The sequence below is a fragment of the Syngnathoides biaculeatus genome, chromosome 20, assembly GCF_019802595.1.
Source record: "Syngnathoides biaculeatus isolate LvHL_M chromosome 20, ASM1980259v1, whole genome shotgun sequence".
In the NCBI taxonomy this organism is placed as follows: Eukaryota; Metazoa; Chordata; class Actinopteri; order Syngnathiformes; family Syngnathidae; genus Syngnathoides; species Syngnathoides biaculeatus.
The window spans coordinates 8,283,084-8,301,890 of NC_084659.1; the positions used below are offsets into that span (position 1 = coordinate 8,283,084).

The 18,807-nt window shown below is 47.1% G+C and overlaps 1 protein-coding gene across 3 annotated transcripts in view; it reads right to left on the reverse strand.

Moving 5' to 3' along the window:
- plxna4 (plexin A4) overlaps nucleotides 1-18,807 on the reverse strand; it is a 117,232-nt gene that overhangs the window by 38,235 nt on the left and 60,190 nt on the right. For all 3 annotated transcript variants that reach the window (XM_061806458.1, XM_061806459.1, XM_061806460.1), the window contains one exon: nucleotides 1,838-1,966. In XM_061806458.1, coding sequence (XP_061662442.1) covers nucleotides 1,838-1,966 — 129 coding nt within the window. The remainder of the gene's footprint in view (nucleotides 1-1,837; nucleotides 1,967-18,807) is intronic.

Below are 18,807 nucleotides of genomic sequence, written 5' to 3' on the forward strand. Positions count from 1 at the left end.
TACACATTCTCAATAATTCACGCTTACAGATCTGCATTTGTAACACGGAATATCAATAATTGAGCACAGGCAGCGCAGCGGCGAGCACCAGCTTCCACGGCGAATGTGAGGCAGCCCTACAGCTACAAGATAATTCTGCGATGAGGTGCACTCACTTTTGATTTGTGGCTTGCGGGACTCCAAATCTTTGAAGAAAGCTTGTGTGACATCTTCATCTATTCAGTAAGCAACATTTGGTAGAATTGGCTTTTTTTTTATTTGTCCATACACAACCTTTATATAGCTAAGGCAACTGAGATTAATTTGCGATGACATTTTGGTTTGACAAAGGAATTCTGCCAGTTTAGGGTCATCGTTGACATTTCCCAGATGCTCTTCAAAGAGGAACTAGTCCGTGAGCTTTTGCCCGACTGCTACTACATTTGAAGCACGTACACTAGACAGATGGGTGATTCTACATTAGCACAGTTTGATTTGATGTCATTGGATGTGGGCGGAGCATCGTGGCAAAGTTTGATCAATAAAACGGGACATTAATTACTCAGTTCCACAAGGTTAGAGCGTGGGCGAATGACCTTTGCGGTCCCATCCTGGACTTTTGCCACAAATGAACTCAACAGAAGCCAGAGGGGGCCTCGGGAGAACACATCGCCCCTCCCTACAGGCCTGGCATCGCTGAATCTGAAGAGGACGTTCCAAGGGTGCGCTAAGAACAGCGGGGGTGGAGCTCAATCGACCGGCTCTGTTCTCGGCCTCCTGTTGTGGGCTTCTTCTTCTTCTTTCCGTTTTGAGACGCTCTCGCAGCGCCGGGGTCCCAGGCCCTGACGTGGCACGGAGGCTCCTCTTATTGACGGCTTCGGCTGCTTCTGATTCTGTCCGCCACATCAGTGCTGCGAGTCATTGTTTGCATGTACTTTATCGTTGATCATGCTTCTACCTTTTGTGAGTTGGTTCCTCCACTGTTGTGTGAGTATTCCCAAAACACTTCGGAAGGTCTGCACTTTATCAAGGCTAATAGACTAATTACTTGGAAGCCACGCCCACTGCCAAACTGGACAGTCACAATCACTTTTGTGTTTATTTTTCCAATGTGCACTAACTAATTGAAGTGGCTAAATTTGCAACACCATACGGGACAACTGGGAATTGAACACAAAGGGAAGGGATGGAAATTAAGAAATGGTAATCATTTTAATGCGATACAGTGTCTTCTTGTCGGAGCCCAATTATGGATGCTAAATTCCAAGAGAGGAGAGAAGTAAGGAATCTAATTTTGCTGGTTAACAGATTTGCAGAACTGATAATTGGATTCCCTGACAAAACGGAATCTTAAATAGACCTATTCCACTCATTCCCAGTCTCTCCCTCGGCATTCGCTCTATCGTTCTGCCTTGAGGTCTTTATTTGGCTCTTTAACCCAACTCCACTTGTCTAGTTTTTAATGTTATCTTTACTCTGAGCACTTGAAATGCAATAAAGATACCACAGACACGAGCTCCCATGGCCACTCTGTTGTGGACTAATCAGGACCCCTGAGCATAAAATAAAGGGTGAACGGCGGAGTCACATGTTGTGCACACAGCTCGCGTGTCCACAAACTTTGCGTGGTGGTATCTTCGTTCCAATGGAGGTATCTCCAGCCTCTCGGCGCTGGCATCCATTAGGCAGAGTGCTGCCATTTTGCTCCATATTTAACCTTCCAACAGTGTGAACAACACAAACACCTTCCTCTCAGCCTACTATTCAATCTTTTCATTCACTTCACCTCGCATCAAACCCCGCCCACATCCCAAGATGGGTTACTCTGTCCTGCGATATATGACAATCAGTATCTTACCTGGGTCTCGGACATGACGTAGAGGTAGTAGTGATCCGAGGAGAAGGCCATGTCACGGAGGACCGGTCCGCTTTCCACCGTCTGCACCGTCTCGTACTGAAGGGCGCGTGAGGAGCTGTCCACTCGGATCTGCAAGGAAACACGGATGCACATAAGGAACGTATAATCCAGAAACAATGACATTTTACCTTGGATGCAGGCTAAAGTCGAGCAGGTACAGCGACCCTACGATAACAGAGGATCGCCCGAGGGATAATCCTAGGAGGGACTTTTGCAGTGGATTTGGGGATTGGGTCAACACAAACACTTGTTGACTCATGATACATCCAAGGAAAATAAGCCCTCGACACATGGAATGTATGCGATCAGTCAACAAAAAGGAATGCCTCAAAAGTTAATGCAACACAAACTTTCTCGTGTGTGTGTGTGCGGTTGCTTTCTGCTCGGTTTGTTTACCCATCAGAAAATGCTGCCAAGTATTCCAAGTTCAACCCGGTGGCCGTGAACGCGAGTCCCCGACGGACTACGCGGTAGTGGACAAGCGTGAAGCGGAGGCTTATTCAGGTTTTGATGACTGTGCGTCGTTTCTTCTCTGTGGTCTTCGCAGGTAAACAAAGATAACTGCACAGGACGCAGATGGTCGCACAGCCAGTTGAGCCCTTCATTGATTAATTACGTGATAGAAGTGTGAGAAGACTCTCCGACAGTCAGCATAGCCTCACGGCTGCAGTTTTGTGGGCGGCAGGCAATCAGATAATGCGTAGGGAAATCCGTGGTCGAACAGGAAGCTCCTGCATATTATCCCTCAATCTGACCGCCAGGATGCAAATGAGCCACAGGAGAGAGCAGCCTTTCCAGCGACGGCCACACTGGGACGACCGTAGGTAAAAAGATGGAATCAAATGCCAGTGAACTAATAAGTAGCAGGAGAATTTATTTGAAAGCAGTCATAATTTTATAGCAACAAAGCGAGCTGCAAGGTGGGTTCATTTGTCTCTCCTTTAATTCCTCCAAAGCTATCGATCGTGAGCTGCCATCAGTGTTTCAATGCGATAATTAATATATCCTAACAATGTTTCATCAGCCTGCAATCATTAAGGCAGCCACGGTGGTGGTAGCCAACATTATCTGATTCCCTTTCGACGGCAATGAAGGGGATTAGCTGCTCTATGCTAAATGGATTACAATGCTAATCTCTGCTATCACATTAGAACGACACAATAGGCCTCCGCTGCCAGACTGACTTTATTTTCCCTCCGAGTGGTTGGGGAAGGTGAGAGATCCGTTTGGCCCCTGATTGACACCCACTAATGAGCGTAAACATGGATGGAAAACACTGAGAAGTGCAAGTACTGTGCACGCAGACTCTGGCTGGACGATGATGATGCTCACCCAGAGGAGCGCACTCATCCATTGCTCTGTGACCAGACTGTGGGGGAGACACTCTGATCGTGGCCTGTATCCCCCTTGTGGCAGTTGGAATAACTACACAGGCGTCACTCGCACAAACTCAAGACGTTTCTTTCCGGGCCTTCGGAGACTAAAAGTGCAGAACGTGTGACATACTGACAACAGAACAAAAAAAAAAACAAATGACACCACTTGTCCAGATGGTCTTTTTTCAGACTTCAATGGGAATGATAATGTGGCCAGAGTGTTTCATCTCGCTCTCTGCAGGTCTAGTAGCTAGCAGAAGGAGTGATGCAGTCAGTGAAGCCATTCCGTTGCAAAAAGCCGCGGGATTACCCTCTCGCTGCGTCTACATTTTGGCAGTGAACCCCACAAAAGGCACATTGGAAACTTCCTCGGACTCTGCATGGAATCAATTTGCCACGGGCTCCGGCGCGACGCTGAGCCGACAACCAAACAATAACCGTAGAGAGGAATAGTGCGCTTGCTTGGCAATGGAATATGGATTCTGTGGGGCTATAGTCACAGAGTTAAGCAGTGTGCTAAGCGTGGCAGAATGGCGGATAACAGCTCCATGTTTGGACCACGCGCCGGAAAAAGCGCTGAGTAAAGTGTCGTTGTGCTCTGACCTGCTGTCGTGCAACTGCAGAGAGATGCGTGGGCTGGGTGGGAATGTCTTCCAAGGTCATGGCCGGGAATAGGGAGGAATGTGACCCAACGTCCGGAATACAGGTGCACACATGCATGCGTATGCCTTGTGGAAAAGTACACTAAACGTATCCCGGGAAAAGCAGAACCGAAAACTGCCTGATGACCATTCTGAGCATCTTTGTCAAGCAAACACAGCTTGTCAATCAGGTAGACGGTGGGGAGGAACACTGACTGCGAAGGAGAGGGGGAGAAAAAAAACAACACATCGCCGGCGCGACGTGTCTCTTCGCACGCTCCATTCATTCTGACAGCGATATAATAGTGGTGGTCTGATTGCCAGAATTTGTCCGGTTCTATAAAAACACGAGGGGGGGGGGGAACCTGGATCTATTTCACAACGTCAATCATCACTGGAACAAAAACTCTGCTACACTGCCAACGTGCGGCTTCAGGCAAGATGGACACGTGGCTGATTTGACGTTAATCCGAGGGTATTAGCGGCAATGTGTCACGCTATTGCTCGAGAGAAATAAAAACTGTATTTCGCGCTGAAGCCGGGAGCGAGTGCTCCAGGTAATATGTCAATTATTTTGATTTTGGTAATCAATTGTCAATTTTGTTTTCGGTTGTAATACTGGAGTTAGGACAGGACATGACAGGACAGCATGTTTCGATGTCATTGAATAAATTAATGACGCACTGCCAGTGTGGAAGCTTAGAGGTAACTATGACATTTATGGCTAATATTTATGAAAGGCAAAACATTTTAACAGGCCGCTATACTGCATGTGAACCTGTGTTTGCCCACTCGGGTTTCCATCGCTGCTCATGTGGGATCTGACACCACCCCAGCGAGAGCTGTGGGGGAACCCCTGGCTCGTTGACTGACCGCTGTGGCATTCAAGGTGCGCTAGTAGGTCCGCGAGGCCTGCTAATCTAACCTCATCCCCCTGCTGAGAACAGTGGAGAAGGAACCACGGAGTTACCGTGAGGGCTGACGGTGTTGGACGCGAAAGGGGACGAGTGTCTGGAGGCTTCCCAACTGGGTTCTCCTTCTGCCTCACCCTCCCTCAGCTCCAAAGAGGTGAGTGGCAGGTCCGCCTGTTATCGCTGCCTGGGGAGCAAGCGGTTCGTAGCTCTCCTTCTTGTGTCTCTATCTACTTCCAGCACGGGTGTCAGTTTGAGTGGACCACCTGCAGGTGCACAGATTCTTCGCCCTGAAAGAATGATCAACTTTCAAAGTGTTATTCTCCTTTCCATCTTGCTGGCGCATATTTCCCAAAGTCATGAAATGGATGTGTTCCATTGTGCCAAACTCGAAGTTTGGCTTGCTGTTCTTGGAGTTGGCCAAGACACGGGCATTCCGGACAAATTTTATGCTTCCAACTCTGTGGGAAGAGTTTACAGTCTGTTCCAGCTTGACTGTGCCGTGGTCCATAAGTGAGTCTGATGAGGAAAAACTCGAGAACGCTATCAAATACCTTTGAACCGGAACAGAGATAACAAGTCAGACAGATTTCTTACTTTTGGATGGTGAGATCCAAAATTTACAGAAACACTGCAAAACCTCACTCACCAATCTTTCAAAGTGTTTGATCCCCCAGAATTTTTCTGTATAATCTGCACAATTCCATCACTCAGGTATGTCTCATTCTATGCGCTCTCTCAATTTGTCTCCCCAATACCACCCTTTTATAGCCTCATTCGAGCCACCGCAGGATCTTGGAGGTGACAGGCAGCAGCCCTCATTTGATGCTGACAAACATCTGCCCTGGCAGGGAAAAACTCATAGGCATGTTTTCTTTCAACCCAGTTATTTCCTCCGCAGTTCCTCTTTCCTTGGGGCCGATAAGAAGCGCTGCTTGAGGCAGCAGCAGCTACCGGCTGGGCCTACAGGACCCCACGGAGAAAGCAAGGGCATAATTTGAGACGCATATTGCCACCTGTGTCTCGATTAGCGTAGGAACCTGGTGGCCGTTCTGTGAGAATGGCGGGCAGGCCATTATACTTTTGTGACCGCGGGCCACTGTGTGAAAGTTAAAAGGCTTTGGGAGCCATTAAACAAGTCAACACAGTTACCCCCCCTGGACTATCGCAGGGACCAAATCAACCCTTTGTGTAGTATCAGGAGTCTGCCTTTCAGGCCACACAGCAGTCACAGTTTATAGTCGTCATTCCTCCTGTGGCTTGCTTGAGAGGTACTACGGACCTGCTCACTGGAAGGCTGCTTGGGTGTCTTTTCACGTCTATCCATTGAGTTTATGTACTGTAACTTGTTCCAAATGTGATTTGGAATTTTGCACGCAACACAAGCAAGCCCATTGCCACGCACAGATGAACTTTCCACCGGTGGCCTCGGCCAAAATGTTTGAGTTCAGACCAAAAATGCAAATCAAAATACCGTTTTGCTTCCCATGTAAGCAACAATGGAAAGACCACCATTCTTTCACTCTGACTACATCCCGCCTTCTCTGTTGCCACTTTGATGGAACATAATGAGAAGCGGATCAAACTGTCTTTTGAACTCGATTCCATGACCCATGATGACCTGGGGATGCACACAGAGACGAGGAACAGGAATGTTGCATGAATTTGAGCTCTTCTGGTGACGGACTTTGATCTGAAAACACACCCGATGCCCATCTTCGTGTAATGACGTCTTTAAATTGGTTTATCTCCTTCAGAACGTCAATCAGTAGCTCACTCAGACAGGATGCTGAGTCTGTTGTCTCGGCCTGATAATGACCTATTGACATCCTTGCATCAGCTTTAGTCGGAAGGTGAGGGCATGACTTTAGACCCCCCCCCCCCCCCCCCAATTGCTGACAATCTCTGCCTTTAACTGCTTATCGGCCCGGCTTCTTGTCGCTGCTCGATACGAATTTTCGGTGTGTTCGCCAGGACGTCAGTGTGGTTCATTGAGTTCAAAGGTGTGATTGACTTCAGTGAAGATAAACAAACACGCAAAAAAACCCTCACAGAAAATGTTGAGGAAAATACACACTATTCAATGCATGCCGTTGAACAAATTTAGAAGAGAAAGTTTATTGAAGAGTGATCGAAAAGGGGGGAGTCTGTGTGTGTCTGTGTGTGAATAATAGATGGGAAGCCAAAAGCCCAGACGCTGTCTGAGAAACAGCCTGGATCCCGTTACCACACACACTACCATCGGGACAATGCACACACACACACAGACACACAAACATTAACAGTGCTCACACAGGGTCCCAGTGACCTTTGTGCACCAATTTCTAACATTGCCATCACTGAACTTTGTCCTAAATTTAGCATCATCAATAATTAACATTAGGTACTAACTCACGTTCATCATTCAGTAGACAGGACAAGTATTTTGAAAATAATGAGCAAAGTGTCTGCCTATTTCTCCTTTGGAGAGGTCAGATAGAATCATTATCATATCATATGCGTATGTCTCACAGCAAAGCAAAAAACGGTATCAGAAAGAGAGAGGAACAAGGTCTACTTTCTTATCCTCGTACTAAAGCAAAAAATATGACATGATGATCAACATGGAAAAAAAAAATCTCTCTCTACATATATATACATACAGTATATGTCTAAAGTCACATATTACTCATATTTGCTTTGTGGTACAAGTGTAGTTACTGCAGTGGCTTGTAGTCTATGTGCTTTGTCGAAGCTCACACGCAGTCAGTCATTAAGTGCCTCGCTTGTGCAAATTTGCGAGTAGTTTGCCGCCTCCCGCTCGCTGGCCCACGCCGGTGATTTATGGTTTTGCCTCCAAAGTTTCTAATTAAAAAGAGAAGCCCCTTGTAGGCAATTCCTCAGAGAGAAGCAGGTGTGAATTCCTGTGTTCTCTGTGCGTAAATCCCCCCGTCGCCTGCCCTGAGGCCGCTTGATTCTTCTTTGTATTCCTTCCTCAGTTCCTCTTTCTTCCTGTTTTGACTCCGTTATTAAATGGACTGGCACACCGCATCGACTGTTAGAGCCGTTTCCCCCACTGAGGTGCAAAATTGCCTCGCTGCCACAGCGGCGGGTCTGATTCAAAGCGAGGCAGAGAGTGAGGAAATGGAGAAACAACAAGGGGGGGGGGGTGACTGCGGTAAAACCTCCCAAAGGCATGTGTTGATTCACTGCGTGCAATAACAACAGAAAGGGAAGAAAAAAAATCCACAGTGAGGCAAAATAGTTGGGACGCATTCAAGCCTTCAAATATGAATGCCCTTTACTAAAATGAGAAAGTAGTTATCCATCATGCCGTCGCACATCAGAAAAGCACCGTGCACGGCAGCAGAGGCTCGACGGTGTGGCTCCAATGAGCAACCACCTTGTTTCAGCTTGGTTCCTGACCTGATCACAAAGATGAGCCAAAAAAATCAAGGAGCAACCGTGCAAGTGTGCTCCCGATGATACCTCCAACAGCTACATTTGAAGGGTGTTGTCACTTGCTCTACGTATCTAATGTGGTGTCAGCTATACCATTGTAAACGTACATTTCTGCCTTTCCAGCCTCCATATTGTATTCTCACCAAAGACACATGTCAACCAGGTAAACCAGAGGGTACTGTAAGCTTTGCTAACGCTCGAAGACAGATAAAAGTGAATTCTTTCTCCGGGAGAGACACACACACAGGCACAAAGAGGAGCGAAAGAACTCTAAGAGGATATTCCGTGAATGGGGACTGTCAGCTGGCGTTGTGCAGAAATCCTCTTATACCTCCAAATTTCAATTAGGTGGGGAAGCGCTCCACTGGGGTGCGCCGCGCTCATTGCGCTGCCGCGACTACAAGGTGAACGAGGAGGGATTTGTCACACCGGCGACAGGCCCGCTCCACCTACATTATGATTTTAAGAAGAAAAACAGCTCCCTCGACCGACTGCCAACCGCATTCTGAGTGACAACGGCGCCGCGCTGCACGCCACTCCAGTGTTCAGCCAGCGCTGTCGCAATCGGGTTTGTTCCGCTGCGTGGAGTTTGAACTTCACCTGGCGTCTGTGTGACAGCCGCAATTATGCCGTGCGTCAGCCTCTCCGAACCGACGCTGGCTTACTGTAATTACAACACCCCACGCAATCGCAAATTTTCACGCTTTCATTTCATTTGAACCGGGACTCTCACCACTGGCCTTGCAATAGTCGAGCGTGCGTGTGAAAACTTGGATCAAGTGCGAGCTGTCCAATTGCTTGTTGTTGCATGAAGCTGATGACATCCAGATGAAGGCTAAAAGAGACGGGTAAAATCCGGTGCTGAAATGCGACATGAAGCCAAAACTTTTAAAGTTGTGGGCTGAGGCTTTATTATTTGTATTGCATACATTCAAAACCTTCAGTTTTGAATGTGAATTTTACACAAAATGAGCGTGAGAAGAGGCTGCCTCGAGTGACTACTTTTAACTCAACAGTAAGTGAAATTGGCGAGCGCTTGATATTGAAGCCTCCTTTCTCAGTTCCTCCTACTAAAAGTCGGAACGAAAGGTACCACAGACTTTTCACCCTGAGGATCAAGAGCAATGCTGACTTTGCCACACATCTAATGGTGTGAATGCAAGAATGCAAGTCGCACTTTCTGCAACTTCTGTCCAAAAGGGACAGGCGATCAAATATTGACTCTACTATTGAGCCCATGAGCCACAGAAGCTGTACTCTTTCTTATTACATTGACTTTCCATCCTTCCTGTGCCACCACCGACACTCTTCGAAACAATCCCTTCCCTCTCAGACAATCCAGCCCCTCTTTCCCAAAACTTCACACCATTGTTTTCATCCTCTCACCTTACACCACTCGTATAACACCCCCCCCCTTAGCCCACCCCCTTTACTCTGGTCCCAGCTTCCCAGCCGGCTTTCATCCTCCCCAGGTTAGATTACTGCAAAGCACTGCCTGTCTGCCAGCATTCCTGAAAGCTTTTCATCTCTGCTCCGATTCATCTGGGGGGGAGATGGAGTGAGCCAGGGAAAGAGAGAGATTCCAGAACCCTTCAGTGGCGAACCTGCACGATGCACTGCGGTAAGGGGGCTGATGGGAAATATCCGCGGCTCAGAGGGACAAAACACGCACGTGATCCAAAAGGGATGCGCGTGCACAGGAGTCGGAATATAGTCCAAACGTGTGTTTAGTCAAGACACCGCGCTACGCACGGCGTGACACGAGTCAAACACTTTTCCCACAAAAAAAGATTAGGAACGTGGCTGTCTGCCATGTTTCCCACAGACGTGTTTGTCCAAAAAAGCTAAAGTCGGATCGACTCTGGCAGAATACAAACGAGGAAGATTGACGTGAGATCCCTGTGGCAAACTTCCCGAGAATGCAACTTGGAGAAAAGAAGAACTGGAGGCGCTTCGATACAAGGAATAACACCAATTGGCGATTAGTCACCCAGTCTGCAACGCAGATGATGGCACCTCCGAGAGATGCGGCAAGTTGAGCCGTGTGACTCTATTGACGATACAGCGCCCTCAAAATATTGAGGGCATGCGCCCCTAAGGGGATATTTATGGACCTGACAGTTTTTCCTGACCCGGATCACCCTCGCCCTTTCATCTTCGTGCTGTCACTGCTTTATGGATGTACAGCCTCAGCCTTGACGCAGCGTTTGGAAGTGCGATAACGCTCTAACACACGAAACGAACATCCCATTCATTGCCGAGCGCCGCATCTCTTTCATCATCCCGATGCAGAAAGTGTCGGGCATAATGACTAAATCATCTCTCGTGCTATGATGACGTTCACGTTCAGCACCAGTACGACGCCGGGCTGATTTATCTGCTTTCTTAAGCGGCCACTTCAGCCGAACGAGCGGGTTTACGACGTTGTGCAGATGCGCATTGTTGGCCGGTAAGACAAAGAGCGGCCTTCTCCGATAAGAGACCATCGCACAAAGACATTTGCAAAACCCGAGCGCCGTCGCTGCAACGAGGCCGAGGAAGTTATTTAAAAAAAATGAGCCATCAACTGTAAAATCTAGGAAGCGGCACGCAGACTGTCCTCAATTATGAAAACACAGGCTAGTACTATTACATTTGTGTGTGGTGGACTTCGAAGATAGGATGTTTGCATAGTGCGCCACCACAGAAAATTCATTTACACGCTTCGTCGTTGGGATGCTTGAACAATGAAAGAAGTGTGAAGCCAAGGTGCACGTTAACATGAACAATTGAAATGCACATTAGTCATCTTATTAAGTCTTCTCCAGCCAAGTAGGTTGTGTTTTGCATTCTCCTTTCATTCCCTTCACTCTGTTCAAAAATCAAATTTCCACTCGCTGCAATCTGAAAGCGTGTGTGTGTGTCCAGAGTGTCGACGTCCAAAGGAGGTGAGCGCTCCAGGACTGGAACAGGTGTGAGGATTAGCTTTCCTATCCTCCTTCAGCTCTTTAGCATTTTAATGAGGCAGGGGGGTTACAGGGGGTCTTTCATCCACCCCAGCCAAGTGCGTCTGAGTCTGGGGGACAGACTGTGGCCATGGGGGGTTCACGGATGATTCTAATAATAGGTTGCAGCCATTGAACTTTAGCGTAAGCTGAGACAGGTGTTTGCGTGAGAAATCGCTAGTTCCTAAATATCACAAGTGAGTGTGTGTCTCCCTCATCCCAGAATAAAAGAGCAATTTGGGCCTTTCTTACGGGCAATCCTCCAAAGCTGCACCGGTATGCCGCCTGATAACAGAGCGGGTGCATGTGGATTAACTTTCTATTGAAGGAACTGTAATTACCTGCTGATATGAATATTATTATTAGCACTAGTGGGCAAAAACCTCACCAGTTTTCTTTTTGAAAAAGTGGGAGAAGGGTGACCTCAGCACGAGCTCGGTGACCTCACCCTCGCTTCACAAAAGACGACTAATACTGCGGTAGGTAGTACTGGGATCGTATTGTTTCAGGATTAAACGTGGAGTAATTGGCGTAATTGTTAAAATCCTGGCCATTGATTGTTGTCTTGTAGCAGTTAAGGCTACTTGGCTGCAATCAAGTTTGTGGTCCAAAGAGCAACACGGCGTCTGATGCGCGCCATCCAAGTTACGACGGCTGCTTCGGGCAGTATGCCTTGATGTGGAAAACGATGCGTGAAGAGCACACACACACACACACACACACACACACACACACACACACACACAAAAAAAAACCAAAGCCACAGCCGGGTGCCGGAGCGACTCTTCTCCATTGGACAAAAAGCTCTGTCAGTTATCCCAGGGGGGTCAGGAGGGTGGTCAAAACTCAAATAAGGGTGGGGACAATGCTTCTCCGGCATGCATACACTCTGAAAGAATCCATGGCTAATCAACCTTTGGGGGAGAGAGCACATATAAACGTCGAAGCGACAGTCTGTGTGAGTCAGAACGCCACTGACACCTATTCAACGGTCTTAGAATGGAGGAGTCCATGAAGAGGAATCATTGACACACACTGACGTCCAACTTCACGGTGCTTTTTGGCATTGAGCGTGCCAGAACGAGCGCTTGAAAAAAAAACACTCGGGTGTCAGGCTACCAATGCATGTGGAGCGGCGCCGGGGGTTCAAGGCGCTGACCTCGGGGCGTGGAGGGGCAGCGAGCACAATTATGACTGTCACCGGAGCCGTACAATGGCGCCGGCAGCAGCCTCGCTGGTTCTCACGCAGACGTCCGACGACCGACCTGGGACGCAGCCGTCCGGCTGATAAAAATGTAGACATCAGTCGATTCTTACTTGACGGACGTCCCTTAGTCCGAATTATCACATGCGCTACATGCTTCACATATACATGATGCCACCGTGTGACTAATTATTATTCGTCTGGTCGGTCTTGTGTATCCAGAGTGCTTTGCATTGCTCGCTGCCGATGAAAGTGGAAATCGTGTGTGTATTTGTGTGTAATTAATTGGATGTATTAGTAATTAGAGTCGAAGAGCCGCACGCCCGGGCTGCTTTTGTTTTGCCTGTTGTGCCCGACCGACTACGGCACATGAAAAGTAAAAACTGATTAGGCGCGACACTAATTATGACGGTATTATCCAGGCTCTCTCATTTTGTGTTATTATGTGCACGCGTGTTGTCAGACGCCGCACATACTATCCGGCGCGACGCTGCAACACTGCAGCAACTGTTAGCCTGAATGCAGAGCTGCAAATAAAGTGTGTCAAGTGTGAAGAGACAATGGACAAATGACATTGAGCTTTGTTGATGGGGATTTTATTCCAAATAAAATCCTAAATCAATGATTTGAAAATGACCACCAAAGGCAATTACAATTATTTTGTTGAAAAAAAAAAAAAAAAATCCAACAACTCAATTCTCTACTGTGCACTCAAAGTAATGGTGTTTACAAACGAAGGACAAACACATCCTTTGGCGACAATGAGCAAGGGAGCAGCGAGTCAACCAGGCAGCCATTGAAAATTGTTCAATAAGCCACTTAGCTTGGTCTCCAGATTGGAGCGGTGCAAATGAATGAGAGGCAGCGCGGTGAGGGGTGCTTTCACTTATCTTTGCTTCTTGCCTGGCAGGGAGCGTCACTAATGAATCCTTTGTGTGCATGTGTGTGTTTGTGTTTTCTGAAATTTCAAATTCCCACAACCACATGCGTGCACTTCAAACTCTGCCTAAAATTCCATCTGATTAACACCCACCGCCACCCTTGTTGGTGTTAATAAGCTTTGCCTACAGCTGTTTTTATTCAAACAAACATGAGACCAAACATTGTTTTTTTTTTTTTGACAATGCATAGTTAAATACAAAACTTTTCATCCATGTCACGGATTATTTGCTGTCCCCTTTGTGCAATATGAGAAGTTAGGGGGCCGTGGTTGTTTTCCTTTTCAGTTTTTTTCTTCATGTGCTTAATTGGTTCAAAATGCTGCTGCTTGCCTCTTAACTGGAAGATGTAAGAGGGAGCAGATCACTCCTATCCAAATGTTTGTGTACAGCAGCTGAGGTTGTTTTTAAAGTGAGCTATCAATAAAATTGAGCAAATTTCTTCTGTCTGTCTTGAATTCTTTCATGGACGCATGCTCATCTAAATGCTGAGGCAATCAGGGGCAAGTAGGTGAAACATTGCAGATGTATTTTGCTGAAGGGTGACACCCTGGTCCCGCAGCGAAGGAGGAATGGCTCCCTCTGGACCCTTCCCTCTATTCCCGCGACCCTTCTATCGCACGGCTGGGATAACCCTGCGTTGCCATGGCAACAAGGACTTGCTGCCGCCGCGGCATCCGGAAGACGGACAGATGGAGAAGGTAGAGGGTAGAAAAGGAGGGAGGGAGGGAAAGAAGTGCGCGTTTGACGAAGGTGCAAGGAGAGCGGCATCGAGTGCGTACCCAAAATTCATTCGCACTTGAAAAATCAACATCTACTTGTCCTCGTTTTTGCCCCCTTCCCAAAAATTCCCTCACCTGCCTGTTTTTATTCCCTCCGTACTCAGTCCTATTCTCCCCCCCCCTCACTGTCTATCCTTCCTTCGCTCCCCGTGCACAATGAATTAGTAATGACACTCTTGCAAGTCCACAGTGGTGACGGAATGGTAATTATGAAAATGTCAATCCCGCTTACGCCGGGAGAATGAGAGCGCGGCCATTAATGTCGACGACTTCTGCTCTTTGTTGGCCTAATGGGAGGACGAGCGCTAATTCGGCTACTTTCACAAGTTTCACGTTTCAGTAGACTTCGGATCATTTCGGTATGGATTCTTTGGGTTCTCGTTGTACAATCTTGTCAAGTGTACCAGAATAACAGATACGTGCCATTCTAATTTGCATCCTGCTTTATATTAGCATGTAGCACTCAACTCTTTTGCATCTTGCAGTGGACACGTACAACATCAGAATTTACCGGCACAGAGTCGTACCGATCCCATTACATGAACGGAAATCTGTACAGATCAAGTCATTTTCATCTGATTTTTCCCAAATCGCTGAGTAAAAAGAGGCCCAGAGTGAAATGTGAAACAATTTGCTTACACTGTCGACAGTCGGGCCAATTCAAAAAGATAAGACAAACTGAACTAAGTCTGGAAATCCGCACCAAACCACTACAAACTTGGCTGGAAAGTGTGGTTCTTGATGGTCATTTACGTTTCTCCTTTGAGTTGTTGTTGTTTTTTTAATAAAGCTAAAAGCTAATGTGATCTCTCATAAACCCACAATGAAAGGCTAACACGGGAGGGATGCAATGAGGTTGATATTAACAGGATATCTGTGCCGAGATGTTCCCAAGTAAACGCCGGGCTGTCACAATGATGTACCAATCTGACCTGAGCAGGTCCAGCATGCTGAAACTCACATCAGCCTGATAAAGATGCTCATAAAGGGATTTATATTGGCTGTCACGGAGTGTATAGATTCCTATCTGGAACATACAGATGCCAGCGCAATCTGTACGTAAACATGTGCAGGTGCCTGCTCTCATTCGTCTTCACAATTTATGCTTCCAATCCCTGCAGACCCCCCCATCCCGTCCCCCCCACCATCCCGTCTCACTCACTCCCGTGATGTCGCCGGCTGATTCCGGTTGTGATCTTCGGGGTATTGGGTGACAAGAGGAAATCAGGCCGATAGCATCACATTCAGGAATCTTCCCTCACTAACAAACAAGCCCGTCGCCCGCCGAGCCGTCCATGAATGCAACATACACCCGCCACCAGAATCTTGGACGGCTATTATCCAAACAGAAAGACATTTTCTGACGTTGCCAAATGGCAGATTTAATTATGCCATCTATCATACAGTTTTGGTCAGAGTGAAGAGATTCAACACATTGCACAGATGGTTGAAATCTTGGACAGCCAACGTTAGCATGCACTGGATTGAAAGGGCTAACGTGCTCCGACGAAGAATTTCGCTAAAGTAGAAGCTCCTGCGCGTTCACCTTCGCCGCATTACATAACACACGCAGTAATAAAGCGGCTAATTAAAACAAATGCACAGCACTGGAGCAGCTTTTTACGAGAGCCCTTGCCTGAGTGTATATACAATAAACTTTGACACTAAGTGGAGGTGGGAATGAAGAGGCACAGGACCAATTCATTAACAAAATCCATTAGTGTAAAAAAAAAATATATATATGAATGGAAGATAAACAAAAAGGCAAAGGCTTGGCACTCACTTGAGTGTCAAAATGCTTGTGTGTGAGTTTCGGGAGGCTTAGGAAAGTTATCGGCGAGCATTATCGGCCGCCACTCAAGGTCGCCGTGCTCGACTTTAATTAACGCACGCTGCCAGAGGGAGGCTCCACTGATACGGCGAATTCCGAGAGCACTGTTGCAGGCTGGCTGCACGCAAGATGCGCCGGCAATAAATCACACTAACTCTTTGCATGTCGTGGGCTGCATAAATCAGCGAAAGCACAAATTCAGAACGTGCCAAAGTAACAACGACACTCGTATTTGACTCAACCTAGAGGCTATCAATTTTTTTCATTTATATCCGTCCGCCAGATGGAGCTACTTTTCCATTTTGAAAGGAACATTTCGCACCTTTTCCTGTTTTGTGCTAGTTTCTCACAACTCAAATGGCTGAAACGAGGAATCAGCTGCTAGCCTGAGTTGACAACAGGCAACGCTACGCTGTCGTTTGCTGCCTCCCAGGTCACTCACCAGGACAGGCTCCGCCTTTGAAAGCCACACAAATCAAAGTCATATAATATAGCGTGACCCCCCCCCCCCAAAAAAGGAATAACAAGATAACCTGCACCTCACATGCGCATTTTGTTGTAATGAAAAATCTGTTTTTATCCGATTGCTCCATTCATCAAAGGGATCCTCACTAGAATAATCAATCATAATAATAATAATAATAGTTTTTATCTTACCTCGCAAAAAATTATTAAAGTAGATTATTGTATTTCATTTTTTTATACAATAGTCAACATGAAATCTGGTAAGTACAACACCAATAGTCAGTTTGTCAGTACGATTTGTAGCGCGGGGCAAAGTGGGAATCGCGCAAAGGCAATCCAACACGATGTAAAGTAAATAATTCAGACACGAGCCTTTGTACACAGTTGTCAAACACAGTGACGGATCTTAGCATAATCTCCCCTTAACGCCCCTGACCTACACACTGCTGCCTCCTTTGCCTTCTCCTTCTCTCTGTTGTGCAAGTTAAAAGACTATGAAGAAATATAAAAACACAGCCAATTAGAAGTAAACTATGGTGGAAAACTTGCAGTTCAAGCCTCAAGTTAACAAAAAACTGAAGCGGGGGAAGGATTTAAACACGAGGATGGCAAAAATGCAAAACAAAAGGAGAATAAGAGAAGAGCCAAAAGGAACTTGCAGACTCAAAGTGGACGCGGTTTTATCACGCAACTGCACAGCACAAAACGGGACCAGAGGAAGCGGGGAAAAAAGCGACAGAGGGGCGAAGAGAGGTGAGCGTCCGTGACAACCCGCCGGATGATTTATGGCCAACATTGAGTCGTGGTGTAATTGGCCGCCGGCCCACTCGCTATTTCTTCTTCTTCTTGATGTTGGTTGCGCAGGTAGAGCAAAGCTAAAACTATTGAGCCGGCCTGTTATCATCTACCTGTGCCTCATATTCATCCAAATGGCTTTCCGGCCTTGTCGTACATAAAATCCCACCATATACAGAATGACTATAATTACACTAGATGATGATACTGTTATGCATGGAGGGAAATAATGGGACCCTTGCCATTACGCTGACTAAATGCACTTCCGGGGAAAGGGTCGTTATCACAATAAAGTGCCTTCGGTGTCCTCCTCAAAATCGTGAAAAAATATAGCAGAATAATGAAACCTTCAGATCTTATTATAAGTGGCCGAACGTCGGTCTCATCAAGACAATATAGAACAAAGGTGATGGCGATGACGCAGCACTGAGCAAACGTGAGGAACGACTCATCAACGTGCCGTCGGGGTCCGGTGATGTCTCAATTTACTCCCATGTGACATCGCCGCCAGGGTGACGTGAGGTCATCCGGACCTTGTTTGTGAGCATCATTGAAGGACTTTGAGATCACCCTTGACAGACTGAATTCCACCATGAACGGGGGCTTGATGAATGAATTTGGTGAGCGCCGCGGCGGAGGTCCCGAGTGAGATTTTCCTTTCGGGCTGCTAAGTGACACGGCTTTTTGTGAGCGAGAGATGCACTTCAAACGGACGCCTCGTGTCTTTTATCTTCCCATTCATGCAGCGCGCGCGCACACATAAACAGTACAGACAAACACGCACTAGAACGAGATGGAAGGGGAAGATGACAGCAAATTGGGCCATCATCGGCGCATTAAAATGGCAACAATTTGGATTCAAGGGGAGTGTGCCCACCGCTACCTGTTACAAGCGCCACACGCCCTCCAGTGGCCACGTTTGTAATGATCCTGCCTCGTGTACTTATGCTGTGCAAAGCAGGTGTTCCATTCAAAGACAGCGTAGTGTGACTAAACCGGCCCAGTGACTTCTGTTTGACTCATTCCCAAACAAACGGACACATTAAGGCCTCCGGGAAGGGGCCTTGGCTTGTGTCAATGCATGCTGGTTAAACAAAGAAAGAAAGAAAGCAGAGTGGCTCATAACTGAGTGACTGAGAACGAGGGAGACGTGCGCTCCTGCCTTCAGGTGTAGAAAAAAGACAGTTGGAATTCAGCATGTAAAGACTAAAATGAAAATTAGAGCGGCGAAAAGCACACACACAAAACCTCACAAAGAGCCGGGGGCTACAACTGCTCTCCCCGCAAACCGTAACGCCTTTAACCCTCTCCGCATCACAGGGATTTCCAATCATTGCATCAGCGCCCTTGTTGTTTGATGACAACACAGGTTTCGCCCGAGGTAGAGATTGACATCTACTCATCTTGAGAGGAAACCGCCTCAGTTGCGTAATAGATGTTCTATTAGCGCACGAAAACAAATTCTTAGCCGACAAAAGCATGATTCTGACGAGGCGAAGCATTTTATTTTAAAATGAGGTGCGAAATAACCACCAATTAGAG